The 21,792-nt window shown below is 38.7% G+C and overlaps 1 protein-coding gene across 5 annotated transcripts in view; it reads right to left on the bottom strand.

The window, feature by feature from the left end:
• The window catches only part of PTPRM (protein tyrosine phosphatase receptor type M), a 650,734-nt gene that overhangs the window by 178,007 nt on the left and 450,935 nt on the right, over positions 1-21,792 (bottom strand). For all 5 annotated transcript variants that reach the window (XM_070420643.1, XM_070420639.1, XM_070420640.1 and 2 more), the window contains one exon: positions 9,018-9,150. In XM_070420643.1, coding sequence (XP_070276744.1) covers positions 9,018-9,150 — 133 coding nt within the window. The remainder of the gene's footprint in view (positions 1-9,017; positions 9,151-21,792) is intronic.

Below are 21,792 nucleotides of genomic sequence, written 5' to 3'. Positions count from 1 at the left end.
TGGGAAAAGTACTGTACTAGATGTGGGAAGTGGGAAGTCAAAGATGATTAAAAAGGATCACATCACAGCCCTTCACATGCTATAATTTAATAGAAAAGACAGGTGGCACCCAAATAATTCAAGAGCCTGAATGTAAGGAGAATGTGCTGTGAGCTCTGAAATGAGGGGGTGAGTAAGGAAAGTACCCAATTTCTGGGTCCAAATTAGAATTCTGCTATTCAGGAAGGTGCTGCTTCAAGCCATCTCAGAAACGTAATTAACTTTAGAAAGGTGTATTCATGCCTATGCATGTGCAGGCGGGATAAAATGGGCCATTCTTAGATAGGATAACCTGGACTATATTTTTGCCAATTTTTTGTTTTTACAAATAGAAGTATATTGTTTTTACAAATAGAAGTATGTTGAATTTAATAAATGAGTTAATTTTTACTAGTTGCCATAAAAATAGCTTAATTTTAGTTCCACCACTGCAGTGCCAATAAGGAAATGGCATGTGTGAAAATAACAAAAGCTGCATCCAGTAGGTCTAGTGAAGCATTATTCCCTTTGAAGCTCACTTTAGGAGGATACCGGCAAAAACATGCCTTTCCTGTTCAAGTCATTTTATTATTTACTACAGTATTGCATCTTGTAATGCTGAGATCCACCAAAACAAACAAACAAACAAACAAACAAAGCATTCCTTCCTCCATTAACACAGTAGCTCTGGTCTATTCTAGTTAACAATTAATTTTATGTGAATTTCTATACATGAACCTAGTTTAAGGATTCCAGATACAATTCTTCGTATTAAAAATAAATTTAGATTTATGTTAGTAGAAGAAGGATCACAAAGCTTGCCCAAAGAAGTCAGGTTAGAAATTCGCCCATTAAATATAATTTTTCCCCATATACTCAAAGTGTTTTTCAATATTCTTTTACTCACTAGTACAAAACAAAAGTAGTAAGAGTTGAATAAATGATACCAGTCAGTTTGAATTCCTGGATTCACTAAGTAAGATGACAGGTTTAGACAATGATCCCAAGTAAAATATCCTTAGTTTTCAGGCCCTGGGTTTTTCCCACTCTACGAATCACAGGTGGTGCCAAAGTAGGTTTATAGTCATTCAGATGGAAAACACAATATTGATAAATAATAACACAAGAATAACTCAGTTTTGTGCACTCACAACTGTAAACCTACTTTTGCCCTGCCCTGGAGAAAGTGAAGCCATGTGAACACGAATAGAGACATATACCCTTTGGAGAACATTAACAGCCTTGATGGGACTAAGCTGGGAATGTCAACACATGCTGTCTGCAGACATCAAGTGTGGAGAACCACTGATTTCAGTGATAAATACGCAACCCCTCTTAACATCTTTAGACTATTAGACTTGAACTTCAAAGGTAAGATACACCGAAAGAACATTTTAGTCAGCTACACTAAAGGATACTGGATAAAAACGAGCTGTGCTGGAATGTTAAAGGGCATAAAAATGGAAATCAATAGGACAATTGTGCCCTGAGATAGTTGGTGAAGGTCCAGCAGGTTCAGGGCTGGTGCCTGGTCACATGGCAAAGGATCCACCTCCAGAGTCTCCAGAGGCCTATCCTGACCTGGGGTTGGGATAGTTGGCTGAGCAGGGAGTTCACATACATGCACGCCACTAGTAAGCATCCTGAAGAGAGCAAGGCTGTCCTTTTTTTCTGACCCCTGGAGACAGACCATTTGGTCCCTTACTGGGTCTGAGTCTGATACTTTCTTTTCATTTTCTATTTTTTATCCTTACTAGAGGATATGTTTATTGATTTAGAGAGAGAGAGGCAGAAAGAGAGAGAGAGTATGAGAGAGAAACATTGATGTAAGAGAGAAACATTGGTTGCCTCCTGTACACACCCTGACTGGGATTGAACCCAAAACCTAGGTATATGCCCAGACCAGAAATTCAGCCCACAGCCTTTTGGCGTACTGGATGACACTCCAACCAACTGATCCACCTGGCCAGGGCTTGATGGGTTTTGATGCCCAAAGTATTTGAGTTGAATGCCATGGCCATGCCCCCTCAGAAAAATTTGGGCGTAGAGGGAAGTCCCAACGCATGGTAGGGGGCTTTGCTTTACTTCTCTGCAGAGAATTTTTTCGCATATTCCAGCTATCCCCTGGCCTGAGCAGGAGCCTCTGCCTCAGGAACACTGCTGGGTGAGCGTGGCCAAAGAGCAGTTCTTCTTCTTGCATGGAAACGAGGACTTCAAGGCAGCATGTAATGCACATTGAAACTAGAGTCAGCTACAGCTCATATGCTAATGTTTTATGTTTATTAATAATATAATTTATGAATATTATTATTAATAATATAGTTAATATTTATCGGGACCAGCAACGCAATGGTAATAACTAATTATCTTCTCCTAACACTCTTATGGGGGTAAATATACTATTACTATGCCCGTGGTACACCTGGGGAAAATGAGGGCCACAAAACTGTATCTTGCCCAGGGTCACACAACTAGTGAGCCACAGAGCCAAGGTGTGCACGCAAGCATTTGCCTCCGGGGCCCCTCTCACCTAGGCTCTAGCATTTGTCTCTGAGGCAGAAGGGGAAGAGCAAAGGCCCCGTTGATTGACAGCTCATGAGGAAACTTGACCAAGTTCTCTCACTCACTAAACCAGACAAGATAGTCTCCTCACGACTGTGAGCTGTCTGAAGTAAAGTTACGATTCAAAGAATACACAAAGTACATATATCTGAAGGTATTTAAAAAACACTTTTGTGAAGAAGGAAGTGGAAAAAGCTGTTAATTTAGCTAATTCTCCAATGATAGCTCAAAAAGAAGATTAAAACGTGCTGGCAAAGTTTCAAGTACTGGCAGGCTTTCAGCAAAGTAAATTGAAAGTATCTGAGTGTTACAGAGCAAGAGGCATCTCAGAGTTCTATTGCATGACTAGTGTAGCAAGGTGCTTAACAATCAGACACACCTGGATTTATCCCAGGCTCGGCGTGTACTACCTATGTCACCTTGAACTTCCCAACCTCCAATAATAACCCTTAAGCTATCATTTATCAAGCACCACCTGTGTACACGAGTTATATCATTTAATATTCATGCTTTCCTTATGAAGCACACATTATCATCACATTTCTCATCTAAGTTTGCACTGCTACCAAGTAGAGGCTGGGATTCTAACCAGGTTTGTAAGATTCTAAAGCCCAAGTGGCTCCATTATCATTCTCTGACATTTTCCTCCTGTAAAATGAAAACTTTGGTGCCTATATTCCCCCATACTCCTTTTAAAATAAAACCTTCCTTATAAAGAGTTCCTAAAGAACTCCTAATGGAATATTATTAAACCTTTTGATTGAATCCAAAATAGTGGCTCATGTAGGAGCTATTCGGGTAATCATATGAAGTCCAGGTTAGAGGAGACCTTAAAAAGGTCATTTTGATGAACTTACCTCTGTACAACAAGTTGTTTCAATCATCATCTAGAAAACTGAAGGGCATGAGCTAGTTGACAGATTAGGATGCCATATGGATGTTCATCTGTGTGTACGTATTTCCTGTTTCATGCATACCAACGCATGCGCTAGAGTAGAACAGTCTCAGCATCTGGCTATTATTTATATGGCTGCATATGAAGTATATACACTCTAAGTAACAATCACAAAGAAATGTCTACTTTCCTTAGTGCAGTTTTTGAAAATGTGACTTCGAAATAGGACTTTGAATAAAACTTATAGACTTAAAATATTTTTCACATGCAATGCACACTTGGTTAGAGTGGAACAGAAATTCTTATCTCTGGTGTAAACAGGTATAGTGGGAGAACTGCATTGAATGTCAGCTTGCCTCCAGCCACATGCTGCAGGCATCTCTTTGAAAATAGGGCTTTCATCAGTTTCTCTTTTATCCTTTTTGTTTCATGATGTCTTCAGAAATACTTCCTATTTTTATTGAGATTTTTTTCCTTGAAAGTACCAGTACTGTTTATAATATAATGGGTGCTAAATATTCAACGAGATATGTAGCATTTGCATTTAATGACAAATATACATCTGTTAAAATGTGTTGTGGAAAGAAGGTAGAGGTATAGTGCTTCAGAATTAAAATAATTATATTTACCTAGAACAAAAGTTCATGTAGTCGAATAGCTAACATTTTCTATTTTGACCATGAATGCATATCTCTTTGATTATCTCCATAGAGCCACAACTTCTGTAATTTCTATTTACCACATCAGCTGAGACTGGAATTTTACTGTAATTAATATAAATGTTCTCAAATTTTTAAAAGATCTATAGAAATTTTAGAACAATAGTAAATATCATTGATTAGCATAAAATAGGTGGTGTTTGTATGCTAAATTCTGTCAAACATGTTATTGAGATAAATCATTGCTTATGGAAATTGTTGAAAATATAGATATTTTAATAATACATGATGAAACATGATAAAGCTACATATCTCCTACTCAACTTATTTAATTTTGAGAGTATATTGTCATGTTTGAAACTTTTATTCATCTCATGCCCTTTCTTAACACTTGTGGCATCAAACACTGCACCCTAAAAAGAAAGCATGTTTTGGGGAAAGGTAAATATAATAAAAAATTGCTTTACTTAGGAAATAAACAGGTAATAAATATAAAGGCTTTGTATCAGTTTTTAAGGAAAATATTTCAAATTATTCCAGGCAAGACTCAAATGGATTAATATTTATAAACAAATTAACAATTAGTCATTAATCTGTGAAAGGTTTATAAAACATTCTAGCTAAATATAACTCATGGTCACTTCTCTTTTTAGTCATCATTGCATAAGAATTCCATCAGTATGAGTTGAGCAGATTTTCCATGTTTACTAGAGGTCTCCCTTCAGCAACTATTTTTTAAAATATGTTTTTGTTAATTTTTAGAGAGAGAGAGGAGAGGAATAGAGAGATAGAAACATTGATAAGAGAGAAACATCATTGACTAGCTGCCTCCTACACACCCGCTACTGGGTATCAAGCCTGCAACCTGGGCATGTGCCCTGACCAGGAATCAAACTGGCGACCTCTTGGTTCATAGGTCCATGCTGAATCACAGAGCCACACTGGATGGGCCAGCAACTATTTTTTATAGAAGGTTAGTCTTTCAGAAGGCAACACAATCTTAGTTACGCTAATAATTGAAAATGCCTCCCAATAATATTTGCTGTTCCTCTTCTCAAGATCTCAGGCCCACCTGGCCTGGCCTGCTAACAAACAGACAGTAACTACTGACTTTTCCTCAGCAGAAAGACATCCAATTGTATTTCAAGAAATTTTAATGAATTTTTTCACCCATACTTTCTCTTGGGCCCCGTCTGTCTTTACAACCAATGGCATATATTTGTGCTGGTTGACTCAGTACTGTGGGTAGAAGAAAAACAGGCTAACAAGCTCTCACAGGACTGGAAGTCAAAGCTGGATTAGCATTAGGCTCTAACCAGCAAAATGACCAAGACTATACTTAGTCCCACACCTGAGGTAATTCTTTTCCTTTCCTCTCTCTCGTTCCCTTGTGGCTAAAAGATAAACCACTCATCAACTAACACTTCTAGACTTGAATTGACTGAGCAAAGAGAGCCTTTGAAAGAAACACTGGGTATGTTTAAATAATGAAATACAGTAATGAGCCACTCACTGTACTTCTAGAATAGCAAATGTATAGTACTGTCACCGTAGGCTGCTACATAATAGAAAACCTGATATTCTGAAATTGGGAGGGACTTCAGAGATTATATAGTGCAAATCTCTCAATTTACAAATGAGGAAACTAAGGCCCAGAGAAGTTCAGAATCACAAAGTTAGTTAACATACAGATTTAGGAATTCCAAGTCTGGATTCAGTATTCCTCTTGGGGTTGGGGGTGTGGGGGTGTGGGGTGGCGAGGGACGGCTGAAATGAGGGAAGAGGTCAAAATGTATAAACCTCCTGCTATAAAGTAGATAAGTCATGGGGATGTAATGTACAGCATGGTGACTTAAGGTAATGATACTGCATTGCATAACTGAAAATTGTTAAGAGTACATCTTAAAAGTCCTCATCACAAGAAAAATATTTTTGTAACTACGTAATTGGTAATAGACATTCACTAGATATATTGTGGTAATCATTTTGTAATGTATGCTTTACTGAAACTATAAAATGTTAGATGTCAAGTGTTCCTCAATAAAAAATATATTCAGTGTTTCTGATAACCAAACCATGTAACCAAACCATCAATAACACTCTAGCAACTTATCCATGATTACTATCATGTTTTAACTATTATGTTTAAAAACAAAACTTTTAAAACATTTTTGGGTAAAACCCTGAACAATTGGAAATTTAAGTATTTCTGTTAAATATGAAAGTTTGTACCACATGACTGTTCAGGTCTAAATCATACAAGTTTTGTACTTATAGGCACAGCATATTGCCTCACAAAGAACATATTCTATATTTGGAAAAAAGCACATACAAAAGTAGCACATGCTGTGAAAACAACCCTTTTAAGATGATTATGTAGTAAATAATCATGTAAATTTAATATGAGTTATTGGTTTTAGTCTAAACTGTATAAAGGGCATATGTTACCACAGGCAATATCTTCAAGTGCATAATTTATGACATCAACTCCATGACTACCTGAGAGACCCAGCAGAAATAGAGTCTAGGAGGGTGAGTTCACATTTAGCTAAGGTCACAAGGGCAATTGCTTGCCAGATGACACAAAACTCCACATATTTCCACAATTTGATAATAAATCTATCCAAAATGCTTAATTTTAATATGCAGCCATGGAAGGCCTAGTGTTGCTTAGAATTTATACAGAATCATACTAAAAAAACACACCCAACAGTACAGACCACGATATGCTTAAACATCAAGGTGGAGAGAGATGAAGTACATCCAGGAGAAAAAATATGAGAGGTAAGACAGAAGTAAAATAGAAAAAAAATAAAAAAGAAAGAGATATGGAGGAAGAAATAAAGAGATAAATAGCCAAAAAAGAAGAAAAGAAGTGTAAAGAAAAGAGGTACAGAGAAGTGAAATAAAAAGGAAAAAAAGAATTAAAAATAAGAAGAGAAATAAAATAATGGGGGGAAAAAGAGAGAAAGGAATAGAGATGCGTGACAAGTGGAAAGGAAGAGTTCAAGTAATGGGGACCCATTAGAGATAAAAACAGCTGGGACAGAGCAACACTTTGTCTTGAGGCCTGACTACCATAATGAACACCAAATAAGGAAGAAGTAAAAAAAGAAGCATTTGTATGTATATGTATATATACAAATATTCTAACTTACCCCTTAAATACTGCTGTTACCCAAGGTTCTATCTTCTTCCTTGACTTCCTTCTTCTCACTCTACACTTAACTTTGAGTGACCTCATCCAAACCTATGGATTCCACTCCAGGACATGTCGATAACTTTGACTATGGCAACTGGATATCCTAGTTCACACCAGCATATCCAATGGCCTAGTGGGTATGTCCACTTGACTTTACAGGGAGAGTGAACTTTAAAAAGTGTAAAGATGAAATCTCCATTTTCACTCCCCAAATATGTTCTGTTTTCTATATTTTACTTTTTGGTCACTACTAATATCTCCACTAAGCTGTCCAAGCCAGTAAACTAGATTCTTTCTGCACTATTCCATCTCCCTCAGCTTCTGCTTCCAGATGGCTACAGAAACTTACCTTCTCTCCAGATTTTCCTAAAGTTGCCCCCTCTTCATTCAACTGGTCTTTCTGACTCTAGTTCTATTCCCCCACACTGTGCTCAGCCCTAACATCAGCGTGATCTTTCTAAGATAAAAATTATATCAAACTACTGCCTGCTTAAAGGCCAACAGCTGATTTTAGGGCCACCTCCAGCCTCCATAGATGACCAGATAAGACTTTCAAGACCTCATTTTACAAACCTCTCCATCCTCACCCCCAACCATCCATGACTTTACTCCTACTCTTTAATTATTTTAAAACTATAAAGAAACAAGATCTGAGTATTCCCTGTTTGGGAAAATTTATCCGGTAGTTTCTTTACCATCTCTATTTTTATGTTGATAATTTTTGTATAAGTTGAACATTGTATTATTATTAAACGAGTTTTTGCTTATTTTCACAAAACAGAAGACACTGTATATTTTTCAAGCATCAGAGGTACGAATTGCTTATTATAGCTGTCTCTGTTTTCTCCTCCCTGAGACCACCCCTTGGCTAGACAGTGCAGTCTCATAACATGCCATGTACTCTAGTTCTCATCCTTAACCACGTCATGCCCTGTGTTTCTGCCAGGCTGTTCTTTGAGAGTTTCTTTCTCCTGGGGTGTTGTGCCGATTAACCCCTGAGCATGGTGCCTGCACATAACATGGGCTCCACACTGTCATCCTCATCTTCGTTATAATGAGAAGGAAGTCTTCTTTCTCGTATCCCCAAGAACATCAAATATGTTAACACATCAATAATAAGTACTAAACATTGCCTGGTGAATAAATGTCTTTAAAGATTCTGAAGAGCTTTACATACTGACTTGTGGGAAAACACATGATTTTTATGTTAACTTGGCATGCTTAGCTTTGCATATTCATACAAAATAACCATTTATTCTAAATGTTGTCCCATAACCTTGAATGCTACATGATGAAAAATATCAACAATCAGAGTCACAGATATGTCTTGGTCATCAAAACCAATTCAAGCCCTGACCGGTTTGGCTCAGTGGATAGAGCGTCAGCCTGCAGACTGAAAGGTCCCAAGTTCGATTCCGGTCAAGGATATGTACCTTGGTTGCGGGCACATCCCCAGTGGGGAGTGTGCAGGAGGCAGCTGATCAATGTTTCTCTCATCGATGTTTCTAACTCTCTATCCCTCTCCCTTCCTCTCTGTAAAAAATCAATAAAATATATTTAAAAAAACAAACAAACAAAAACAAAAAAACCCCCAATTCAATAACTGATCATTTTCACACACATGAAGCAATGTGGCAACAATGGCATAGCACCACATCTTTAACAATAGTGAGGAGCTCACCTTTTCTTCATTACCAACACAACTCCAAGAAATATAATAACAAACAGCAAGATGCCAGCAATGACTCCAGCAATTTTAACTGTATGGTCTGTTGGTTCCTCAGGTTCTGGGACAGGTTTTGGAGTAGCAGCTCCTAAAGATGAAAGGAAATGAGAAAGAAAAGAGGGTGAGTAAGAGAGAATAGAGATGTTACATTAATTTTTTTTTGGCTGCATGTAACACAGACTTATCGGAGCCTACAGACAGACAAGCTTTGACTTTTTCAACAGCTTTCAAAATCACTGAGAGGAGTTTAATTGTTCACATTGTTCTTCCATATTTTACTAAATTATAACATGAGCTGGATAGCACACTCATAACTGACCCTTTTATAAGAGACTCTTCTCAAACATAGTTTTTTATATTTTTATTATCTCTATTGGCTCCCTGCTCTTTCTGCCATTTTAAAACTTGCTAATAACACAATTGCTATCCTAAGCCTTTATCCAAATTTGATTTGCTGGAATAGTTTCCTCAATTATTTTTCATAAATGAAGCAGTAATTCTATAACATATGAACCCAAACACCTGGAAAAGTGAGATAAGCTCATTTACCATGCATTTTACCAGCAACTGTTGTTGTTTTTAACACAATAGAGATTTTTCCCCTCTGTCTTTGGAAATCTAAATCTAGGTCACATCTGGTAGGCAAAAGATTCCTTCTAAGCAATTTATACAACGTAGGAAGCAGCTGATGATCACACTACTGGCACCCACATTTGATATCTGTTGAAATGAGATAACCAAAGCCTTACAGTGGCGGCTGTCTTAGCTTTCCTGCTTTCTCATTTCCAAAACACCGTTTGTCCTGTTTATGGTATAATGTGATGGAATGTCACATCAACGTCAGATGAAATATCCATTTCCTCTGCTAAATGAGCTCAGGATGAAAAATATTAGGAAGGTAATGTTCAATTCACTAAACAGAATCCATTTTTTTAAGGGCTTCTACCTTTTTAATCAGAGCATAGTGCTCAGCATCTGAGCCATCACGTCAGCCTCACTAGGTTGACAAATCATCCTGAAAGGAGGAAAATTATATGTTCAAATTTCTCACTTTAGAATTTTCTTCTTGTTTCATTGGTAAAAAATGTAATTAAAAGTGAATGTTGGTACCACCCCTTTCTATCCTTTCATTGGGTTTTCCATTCATGCTTCAACTGGCTCTTGAAAAACTTAACCTTCGTTGTGTCTTGTGCATTCTAGAATGGGTTTATGCTAAGATGAGTCATGTCAGAGAAGTAGGGTGCGTCAAGCTATAATTTTTTCATCTGTTTCCATTGGGAACATACTAACAATGTTTCTTTCAAAAGGCATTCACATTAAGATTTTATAGATGACTCTGCAGCCTGAACATAGCTGTGGCCGTCAGACTGGAGAAGATAGTCAAGGTCAGGGAGAAACACAAAGTGCACAGAGGCCATGGTCATCTGCGTTTCACTCCGTGTGTACATTCCAATCAGTGACAATCGTACAAGAAGCTGTGCTGTACAATTGACACCTTATTAAATACAAAACCTTCTGGGTAATTCTTAATAGGTCATTTTTATTTCTGACCACTTCCAGAGGATGTCCTGTTATTTTGTTTAAATGAGTATCTCTCAAACTAGTTGTTTAGATAAACCTTGAAACCATTAATGATTTCTCCTTTTATTGTAATTACATCTTAAATACAGTGGAGCCTTGACTTACAAGTGTCCCGACTAACGAGTTTTTCGAGATACGAGCCGTCTCTCGGCCGATTTTTTGCTTTGAGTTGCGAGCTAAAATTCGGGTTACAAGCCAGCTTCAGATACCCCACCGCTAGTTGGCGCAGCGAACATCACAGTGAACGCCACAACATCAGCCCAGCATCACGTGTCTCACTTGTTCACTTTAACGATTTGACATACGAGTAATTTGAGTTACGAGCTCGGTCACGGAACGAATTAAACTCGTAAGTCAAGGCCCCACTGTATACTACTCCAATATGCCACTGGAACATACAACCAAGTGGTAGATTTAGAGGACATTATTATACTAAATACGTTGCTGGGAACAATTAAAGATAAAATGTGTATGTTATAGCCCTGGCTGGGTGGCTCAGTTGATTGGAGCATCATCCTGTACAGCAAAAGGTTGCAGGTTCAATCCCTAGTCAGGGCAAATGTGGGGGGGCGGGTCAAGAGATAATGCTTCTTTCTCACAATAATGTTTCTCCTCTCTCTTTCCCTTCTTCTCGCTCTAAAATAAACTAAAAACATACCTTCAGGTGAGAATTAGAAAGTGTGTATGTTATAAAAGGATAAGTGAAAAATTAAAAAGCAACCCAGGTAAAAATAACATATTTCACATACACAAAACTGAGAAAAGGTTCAATGTTTCTAATTTTGATTTTTCTACTGAATTACAAAATCTTAACTTCAAAATAATTAAATAAAATTAGTTTTATTCTTCCAAATGTTGCCATACTGGGACTCATTCCATGCATCTTACAAACCTAGCTATAGATTGAAAGTTCTCCAAATATATTTTTCTACATAGATGATTCACAAAGTATTTTTGTAATCAAATTATGCCAGTAAATACAACACTTGGAAAAGGAACTTTTTCTTTCTTTCTATTTTTTTTAAGAAAACCTTAATTTAGCTCAGAAAATCTGAATATAAAAATACATGGCTACAACCCATACGTTGTAAACATTCAGTAAGAGTTTGTCCTGATAATGGTCATGCATTTGCTTCTGTTAACCAGGCAACTAGTGCGTGTTCCTGTAGTCTTTTGCCTGTGTCCTGTGAGAACTGGTGAATGACTCTACACACCTTCAGGTCAGGAAAAGAGATCGCCCTGCAGCTATTCATTCCCTAAAGGAAGCAGGCAAGCACATTGCTATGCAGCCAGCGTAACCTCAGTATTATCATTCTTTAGCACTTACTTTTAACTCATTTCACATTGCAGGTCAAGAAAATGAAATGTCCTATCTCTGCAGGACACAGTTGCAGTGTGATTAGGGTAGCAATCATACAAAATGGAGGCCAACTCGAGAAAGGCAAGGAGGCTGCCTGTGAGCCACCCACCCTCTGCTTGCAACAGGGCACAGCCACTAGATCACTGCGATGTGCCTGAATGACGGGGTTGAGTCCCATGTCTGGGTTTAGCATTACTCTGGGGAAGCATGAACACAGACACTAGTTGGGATGAAATAAATTACGGCCCTGAGGTGTGTGTCATTAATTCCAGGTTCACTCTAGATACGTGTCATTCCTATCTTTCTCTGCCTGCCCTCCAGCCCTCCCTGAAATGAGTAACTTCATCTTCTCCTTCCATAGGATGCTCTTCTCTCCACTTTGTTTCTTTGGAAACATGTGTTTGTGAGCTGTCAGTCAGCCTCGGACAGAGGACGATTTAGTGACAGAATGTCATTGCAAATGATAGCTTGTTCCCTGCCCTCCACCCAAATCTCTGAATTTAACAGTATAATTTACAAACTGCTTGGCAAAAGGGTTGTTTTCATAATATTTCCCCCCTCTGTCTTGTTATTTTCTTGCCAGGTTTCTAATGGCATAAACTTTTATTCTTTTTTTTTTTTAAGGGGGTATATAAATTCGAATTATTCATGGAAAGGCATTTTTCCCCTCTACTGTGCATTCTGCTTAGAGTTTACTGCACATTTAGGTCTTTATAAAAAGAATAAATTCAAATATATACATTTAACAATAGGCACTATCTAGGCTTAAACATATTCATGAAAATGATGAATAAGCTAAAATATCTCTGAGAGATGGAGGAAGAGGGGCTACTGAAGTTATGGTGCATAATCTTCACAGATGCCCACTCTACTGACTCCTAGTGACAGCTCTGGGTCTTTTGTTTTGTTTTGATGACTGAGAAAATTGTAAAAAAAAAAAAAAAGTGGTAATCCAGGGAATTTGCATTATTTAAGGTTTCAGCTATAATGTCTAATGTAAAAAAAAATCTAAAAAAAAGAAACAAAAATAAAAAAGAACCCCAAACCCAATTACCCAATGCAATATTTGGTTGGTTTTTAACTTGGCAGAAAACAACCAGTCTTGGCCCAGTGACCGATGTTAAATGGAATAACAGCAGCATGGCAGGCTGAGAACACGATGACTCAGCCTCAGGCTTGAGGTCTGGGCCCAGTTCTGATTACTGGACTGGCTGCACAAAACTCCCCAGATGTCAGGATGCGAGCGAGCCCAGGAGGCCAGGAAGGCATCACTGCGGCCTGGAGCTAGTGACCCTCCGCCACAGCATTGGGACAGGCTCACCTGGAGGAAGTCTTCCTAAAGGGAGGGAGAGGAAGGTGAGGAAGCACCTAGGGACAGCTTGGGCGCCAGAACCTTTGCTGAAGGGCAGTCACATTCTTGCAGGGAAAGAGACTCGGATGTACACAAATACCCTGTGCAGGATGTGAATGGGTGGTGGGTGCTACAGAGAAACATGTGCAATGGAGTGGGGACTCAGAGGGCGGGCAGGTGCCAGTTAGATTTGAGATGGGGGGTTATTGAGAAAGTAACACTTGAGCAGAGACAGGGAAGAGGAACGGGAGTGAGATATGATGACATTCAGGAAGGAACACTTAGGCAGTGGGAAGAAAAAGTTCACAGGTACACGATGAGACTGTGAAATACTGAGGTGTGCCCGGAGTGGAGGAAGCTGGGGAAATGTCAGAGTGGGGGAACCTCCATAGATCATTATGAAGACTTTGCTTGTCTTCTGCATGATGGGAGCTATGGGAGGATTCTGAGTGGAGTGATGTGATCTGGTTTATGATTTAACAGGATCCCACTGGCATGGTGTTTAGAATAGGCTGGGGGGTTGTCGATTGTAGAAACAGGAATATCAGGGATGAGGCTATTGATGCTTTGGAATAAGACAGTAGCAGTGGAGGTCAAATTTGAGATACATTTGCCCGTGAACTGGGTATAAGTGTATAGATATAACATCCGGGTTTCTGGCATGAGTAGCTGGAAAGATGGAATTGCTATTTGCTGAGTTGTAGAGAATTAAGAAGGGCAGGTAGCTGAGGGAGTCAGGGATTTGGTTTGAGACAAGTTAGTTTTGAGACATTAGACACCCACAGGAGATACAAGTAGGCAGTTGCAAATAGTGGGGAGACATCTAAGTTTAGAATCTAAGTTTAGAGCATACGTTTTGGGGTTGGCAGCAAAAAAGATGGTATTTAAAGCCATGAGACTGCATGAGGACACTTAGGAGGTGAAGAGAGAGAGAGGAAGGGAGGGAGAGAGGGAGGGAGAGAGAGAGAGAAAGAAAGAGAGGGAGAGAAAGAGGGAGAGGGAGAGAAAGGGAGAGGGAGATTGAGATTCATGTGGAGGAGCCCTTGAGGAGAATGGAGAATACCTGGGCAGTACTAACCAACCAGGCTCACTGAAGAAAGGAAAGGAAGGACAGTCAGCGAGCCATGGGAAGGCTACTGCCTCACCCTGGCAAGGAGCCTCCAATTCTGATCTAAGGGGGCAACCGGAACTGAAAGGACACAAGAGACTCGCACAGGCACCCCACTGGCTGCACACAGGTGAGCTCAGGAGTCAGAGTGCAAAGCGCTGGGTGGATGCTGGTGCCATGGAAATACATGGCCAGCTTCCTGCTGGAGAAACGTGTTTCCTTTGGTTCAACGCTTGAACTGAATCCAAGCAACAAAATACTTCATTTAGCTACGTGCAAAACGCTTCAGTGGCAAAACAAATACCAAATACCACTCCTGGTATATGGGAGGTGAAGGGGACGTTGGGGACAGCAACCATGGAGGGTACTGCTGAAAAGAGAAACTGAGGAGTTCAAGAAAACTTTTGAAATGAAACTCAAGAAAAAAGTCGAAAATAAAGTGGAAGCTGTGGCAATACATAAAAATATTGTTACTTCAAGTGTAGCACAAAGAGCACTGTTCCCAACAGATACTGTAAAATCTCAATTAAGGAAGCCTTATACATTTTGTACTAACATTTTTATGACTTTATAGAAAATTTATTTTAATTAATTCTCATGGTTTTTTCTTTTTACCCTTTGCAGAGGTAGATTTCTTTTCTTTTTCTTAAAAATAGCAACAACCTGGTTTTCAAGATTATGTGAGACAGTTCATTCATGTCTTGTGCTCAGAGTTTAAATTCTTTGCAGTCTGTGTTTAGGTTTTTCAGTTGGACCTTGACGTTATACATAATACAAAACATCTCCACTATTTTTCATTTAAATTATATAGTGTTTTTCTTCCTGGGAATGCAAAGTCAATCACTGCTCTTGGAATCATCTACATTCACACTTTATGTATTGTTTGTAACCTGATTATGCTTTTGAATTTATAACTCTTCCTTTGTCCCTAATTTCCACCGTAGGGCATGCAGAGCGTGTATGACTTACAAATAATAATCAGAATAATAATTTTTCATATAAAACTGAAATACTGGATTGTTTGATATATGCCATCTTTAAAAATTAATCTACTTTTTTATTTTTGTTCTAATTTCATGACAGTCACTGTCTCAGTTATTGATGTGGCCAACACCCAGAGGGGAAGATGATCTATCAAAGCCTTATCACTTACCATCTGGGCACTAAATGTTTCAAGAGAATTATTAGTGCTGTTACTATTCTGATGAAATAGCTTTATTTTTTTATTTGCATTTCTCAAATCATGGTCAAGTAATAAAATGAAGAAACGATTTGTCAATAATAAGGTATCAACTGTGTTCACCTTTCATATAAAGTGAGTAATCAAGAGAGGCAGTGGGAGTAGATGTTTTCCAGGCTGCACTAGTTAAGAGTAGACATTTCTAAAGGTTTGTCTGAAACTGAGTTTGAAGGCATTAAAATAAAAACGACTGCCCCTCAAATTTTCTTACAGACTTTGTGGCTTTGGGTTATGGCCTACCTTATGTTTCACTCTTAAAAATCATTCCTGTGGGACAAAGAATCACCACATTTTCCTGAATAAAGTTGTAGCTGTTTGTAAAACCTCTTCTTGAAGTTTTGTCTACTGCCTGGAATGTGTCATTTACTATCTTATCAAAAAGTACATATACCTAAAAAATTCTCTGCTTGCTAGAATAATCAGTATTTCTGAGGTTCAAAAAATATAGTCTAGCAAAATGCATGCAGAAGTGTGACGTGCCTCACAGGTCAATAAGCCACATTCAGACAAGGTGGACCTTAGAAATGGACAAAGGATTCTTGGGGTCTTAGGAGAGTGGGGTCACACAATCCCCCAACTCTGACTTAGTAAACAGGCAATTTCTCCTCAAACAATGAAATTCTTTAATAAATAAGGCTGATATTAACTGTGTCATTCTGTTCAATATATTTTAGAACAAAGACTCTCCAAGGAAAGTGACTTTAAGAATCACTTGGAGAGTTTTTGAAACCTGCAGATGGCTGGGTTTCCCACTGACTGGATCCAGGGTCTGAGGTAGAACCCAGGAATCTATATATAACACCTTAGGTCATTCCCTACACAACATGAAGAAAAATCCAACTCAAGAACCATTGTTCCTAAAAATCTGCGAGGGAGGGTTTCCCAGGCCATGAAAAACAGAAAAAAATATTTAATTGGCCTGTTGTTTTAAAAACATCTTCTAATATAATACTACACTTTATCAGCTAGCCTATTTCTTTTAATGCACTATTTTAAAATATCCTTTTACACAATAAAGAGGCAAACCTGATGGAATAAAATCCTAGTTTTAGAATTACCCACAACAAGTAGAAACTAGAATATATTTTAAGTGTAAAAGAATTTAAAGCATGCTAATTTGATGTTACTAAATTAGACAGGAAGAAGGCTGACATTTTGGAAGACCTACTTTATATGCCAGGTATCTTACCCAACTTTTATTTAATACTAGAGGCCCGGTGCACGAATTCATGCACCAGTGGGGTCCCTCCACCTGGCCTGCTGGATTGGGCCGAAACCTGCTCTCCAACATCCCCTGAGGGGTCCCGGATTGTGAGAAGGCACAGGCCAGGCCAAGGTACCCCACCGGTGGACAATCGGGGCTGGGGAGGGATATGGAAGGTTGGCCAGCCAGGGAGGGACTGCGGGAGGGCTCCAGGGTGTGTCTGGCCTGTCTTGCTCTGTCCTGATTGGCCGGACCCCAGCAGCAAACTAACTTACTGGTTGGAGCGCCTGCCTCTTGATGGTCAGTGCATGTTATAGTGAGCCATTGAGTGGCCTTAGCATATCATTAGCATATTACACTTTGATTTGTTGAATGGATGATCAGACACTTAGCATATTAGGCTTTTATTATACAGGATTACACCATAATGTATAATTATTACCATTTTACAAGTGAGGAAACCAAGGCAGCAGAAGCAGTCAGGATAGCTTGCCCTAAGTCAATGAGAAGGAAAGTGAGCGGGCTACACTCTAGATCTAAGTAAGTCTATGAAGTCCATTCTTGTTTATCTGCATCACAACTTTTTCCAGTAATATAGTAAACTCAGGTGATTACTGCTAACACTTTGGTAGAAAAGACTCATGTTCAAAATCATCTTGATCCTTTGTAAAGAGGAGAGCCTAACACACACAAACAAACCAAACAACCAAACAAACAAAAATGCAGAACAATGCAATAAGAAAATTAAAATCCTGAAAGAAAAGTAAGATAAACATATGAGGACGAAGGACTTTCTGGGCCTAATTGCGGAGAAAAAAGGGCTGGTAATTCAGTCAATGTGATTCTGAAATGTCTGAGAGGAATGGCATGCACATAATAATCCTTCCAGGGTACAAAAGGCTGTTCCAAATAGAAACGCTGAAAAGGAATCAAAGAAAAAAATACGGGTGATCCACAGGGTAGAAAAAAAGGACTATGAATAAAGAAAAAAGGAATTGAGGTCACTTATCTAACCAAGGAAGTGACCAGCAGGTGTCATGACACTGTCTTCCACTGGAGCTTTTCACGAGTGCAGACTATTTCTCATCCACCTTTGACTTCTTGAGATTGACACAATGTCTTTGACATAGTGGTCACTTTGTAAATCTTTCTTGAATGAATGTCTTCAGATATGCAGGAGGCATTTGTAAAGAGAACAATGATCATGTGTGACCTGTGTATGAATGTGGCATATTCTTTAACATACACACACAGGCTTGAACGAGCAGGAGTTCAAATTCTTACAGAGAAACACTGCACCTTTTCCCTCTCTGTGTCCTTAGTGCTTAGAATATACTAGATACACAATAAAAGTCAGAACAAGGAAATACATTTTGGTTGTACATAAAGGACACTTTGACCCTCAGCACATAAAAATGAAACCTATTAAAAGGGGGTTTTCTCAGTCTCTGTTTGGGTCGAAGAGTAGTCACAGGATATTAGAGAGGTCAGTTATCACCACCCTGCCCAATCTCAAAAAAGTCAAAGAACACGATTTTTTCTTCATCCCTTCTCCATTCCCACTGCCACAGACATGTTTACTTCTCTTCTGGACTTTTGTACTTGACTCCCAAGTAGATATCACATCCAGTCTTTTACATACTGAAGCCCCACTGATCTTCTTAAAAAACAACTCTAATCAGGTCACTCTTTCATTTCAGAAACAAAAAAACCAAGAGTTTTCTAATGCTTATTTTAAAGGGCAATCGAGGTCTTCCAGGAGCTGGTTCCCTCCCGCTTCCCTGACTTTATGATTGTCCTCTTTCTACTTTCCTTCATCCACCCGTGTTCCAACCAAATGGAAATGTTCTGTTTTCCTCATACAGCCAACATGTCCTCATCCCGCTGGTCCTGCATGGAAGCACTCCCTTCTCACTTTCTTTAGGTTTAAATACCACTTGCCTTCAAAGGGCACTTAGCCCAAATGCTGTTGTAGAAAGTATTCTCTTTCCTACTGGACTTCAATAGGAAGTTTCACCCCTCTTGCATAGAGCTTCCTATTGTCAACCTTGTGTGCAGTTATTGTAGTTAAGTCCCTTGTGCCACATACTCTAACATAAGCCCTTTGGGACAAAGTTGCTTTTACTTTTGGACCCTCACAGACCTTGCTTAGCATCTTATTAGGTGTCCACAGTATATGCAAAAACGTGTTTGTTGAATCAAAGATTTCTCACAATAAATCTCATTTAAATGTTTCTGTCTTTTTCATTTGCATGGTTTTCATAGCCTACTTATCCATTTCCATTTATGTTAAAGTTCTCAGACATAGGACAATGGGTATAAGTGGAAAGAAAAAGGAAGAAAAGGTAGACGTGGAAAGTAAAGACAACAGATTGCATTTTGTGGTCTTTCCCTCACTAATCCCCAGTATTTGGTGAGGGGTTATTAAGAAGAGAGGCATCTGCAGCAATTTTTGAATCACCTCACATGGGCATCCAGGCCATTTGCTGAGGAACAAGGAAAATGTCTGCACACTGGCTCCCCTGAACATGCCAAGAGAGTGCACAGAGGACGGGTTTTTCTCAGGATGTTGGTGACAGATAAAAGTCTTTACCAATAAATTTACTGAACAAAGTTTCATCAATGGAAAAATGATATTAATAGAAAAAAAGAACATGAAAATAAACACCAGTGGCAAAATGTTATATTTCTATCACCAAAGCAGTGGAATACATATCTATCAATGACGAGAAAGTTAACTGGGTACATATCAGAGAGAGACATGAAATGAGTATCCATCAAGAATAAAGTGTTATGAACTCAATACTTGTAATGATTAAGTGGCTATGGACCATTTTTCATGATCACATCTGGAATTTGTTTTAGAAGTCTTCAAACTAGCTCAAGTTTTTGCTGCAGAGTAATTACAATGGTCTGGGGCTGTTTAGAAAAAAGAGAGAGAAACTCTTAATAAGGTGATGCTAATATGATTCGAGCTTTTTAGAAAAATTTCAATTAATAAAATGATTATACAATCATTTTCTACATTTACAGGACTCTGCTTTGAAATCATTTTCTAACTTCTTAATTACTTATGAAATAAGGTAGAAATCTGAAAATTCCCTTTATTAGGCCCCTAACTGGCTAAAAGACATGTAACTCACTCTGATGTGATCTTTACCCATGTGCATGTACATAAATATACACCGTTTGATAAAGAAAGTATTTAAAGACATAGGAGAAGATCTTGCCAAGTTGGTTAATAATCTTGAGTAAATAAGACAGCACTGAGGCAAATTCCCAGACAAAAACTGATCTGCCAAAAAGTATTTTGACTAAGAGAGCTCCAACTTGAAGAATTAACTGTTATAATTAATAATAAACCAGAATTAATAATTGCATCATTAGCAATACCAATAAGTAAGTTATACATATTAAACTGAACATCAATTACATCGCTGAGTGATGTATTGCTTGGATGTTCAGCAGAGCAAATGGGAAAGCTCATCAGAGATACTGATAGATGTGCTGAGCAGATGCCATTTATTAGGCCCAAGGCAGGTGCCGGGCTCATTTTCAAAGACTGTTTCTCAGGGATAGTTTTTCACTCTTCCAAATGAAAACAACATGTTGAAGAAATTGTGATGCTTCTCATTCCCTTACACACCACTATATTTTCCAACTTCATTCCCAGAGCCTGAAAACATTATTTAATGAGATCATCTATAATCCTTCTGAATAGAGTTCTATTACAGTGCATACTCCTAGGTTCTCTTGAGAACTGATGATACTGAAGGACAAACACAAAGAATGGTGTCCACACTTAAACCAAGGACAGTGAGAACAAAGGAACCCCGAATGGCCAGGATGACAAAGGGAGCCAGGTGTTTTGTTCCCTGTGCTGGGCTACAGAAAGCACAGAATAGTTTATACACTGCTTTCGGCTATTCCTGCTTCAAAAAAGTAGTTGTTTTTGAAAACGCAGTAACTTTTTTCATCATTATCATCATCACCATCTCTGCCAGCAGCAAGATCATAGCCTGGGTCAGGCTGCTGCTGCTTATATCCCCAAGACTGGCAAATGGAAAATATTTGCCCGTGGGGGACTCATTGCAGATTTGGACATATGAGAGAATAATAATATTCCTCTCATGCTCCGGTGCTCCTGGAGACCATGCCATCCACATTGTGTTCATGTAAATAACACCCTATGCAGCATCAAGAAATCCATACGTTTTCTCAGAAGTTCAATATTGCTCCTCTCTGAAGGCCTGTGAAATTCAAAAACTTGGGACTGGTGGTGGCCCCGTGTAATTTCCTAGTTCTCTTGAAAGCCCTAAGGGCCATAAAATAATCCTTGATTAGAATAACAACTACAAAGCTACAGAAAAAGTTATCAGCAACTGCCAATTCCAAATTCTGCCTTTAGCCTGGGCCAGCTTTGTGTGAGGTCTTTTATATGCGCGTATTATTGTAGTCATTCTCTCACTGCCCACTGTGAAATTAAAAAATAGTATTCTCCCTGTTTTCCAAATATGGAAGCTGAAATTGAGAGTTTAAGAGATTTCCCCAAGAGCTGACTTGAACTCACTACCTTCTATCTAAAGTAAATGCTTTCTAAATTATGTACACTGGGATGCAGAGTCCATGAAAACCACCCTATCAAGATTTGGTGCAGAGAATCCTTAAGCCCAGATTCCTCTCTGACATATTTGAAAACTGCCCTAGGAAGTGTGCCATGTGGTTTAGAAAATGCTCTGCAGTCTAAACCTCACTGTCCCTATGCACTGGTCACTGGTCCCCCTAGTGCAGAAGAGAGACCAGTACCAGCACGAATATGAGGTTTATCCCCAGTGGCCAACAGTTACATTGAAATTTCATTGAAGTCTTTTGTTTCAGCTTTGAAC

Source organism: Myotis yumanensis, unplaced genomic scaffold, assembly GCF_028538775.1.
Source record: "Myotis yumanensis isolate MYYU_CA2020_CCGP unplaced genomic scaffold, mMyoYum1.0.hap1 SCAF_7, whole genome shotgun sequence".
Classification (NCBI taxonomy): Eukaryota; Metazoa; Chordata; class Mammalia; order Chiroptera; family Vespertilionidae; genus Myotis; species Myotis yumanensis.
The sequence above is the reverse complement of the archived record's forward strand: the minus strand, read 5'-3'. Positions and strand labels throughout refer to the sequence as shown.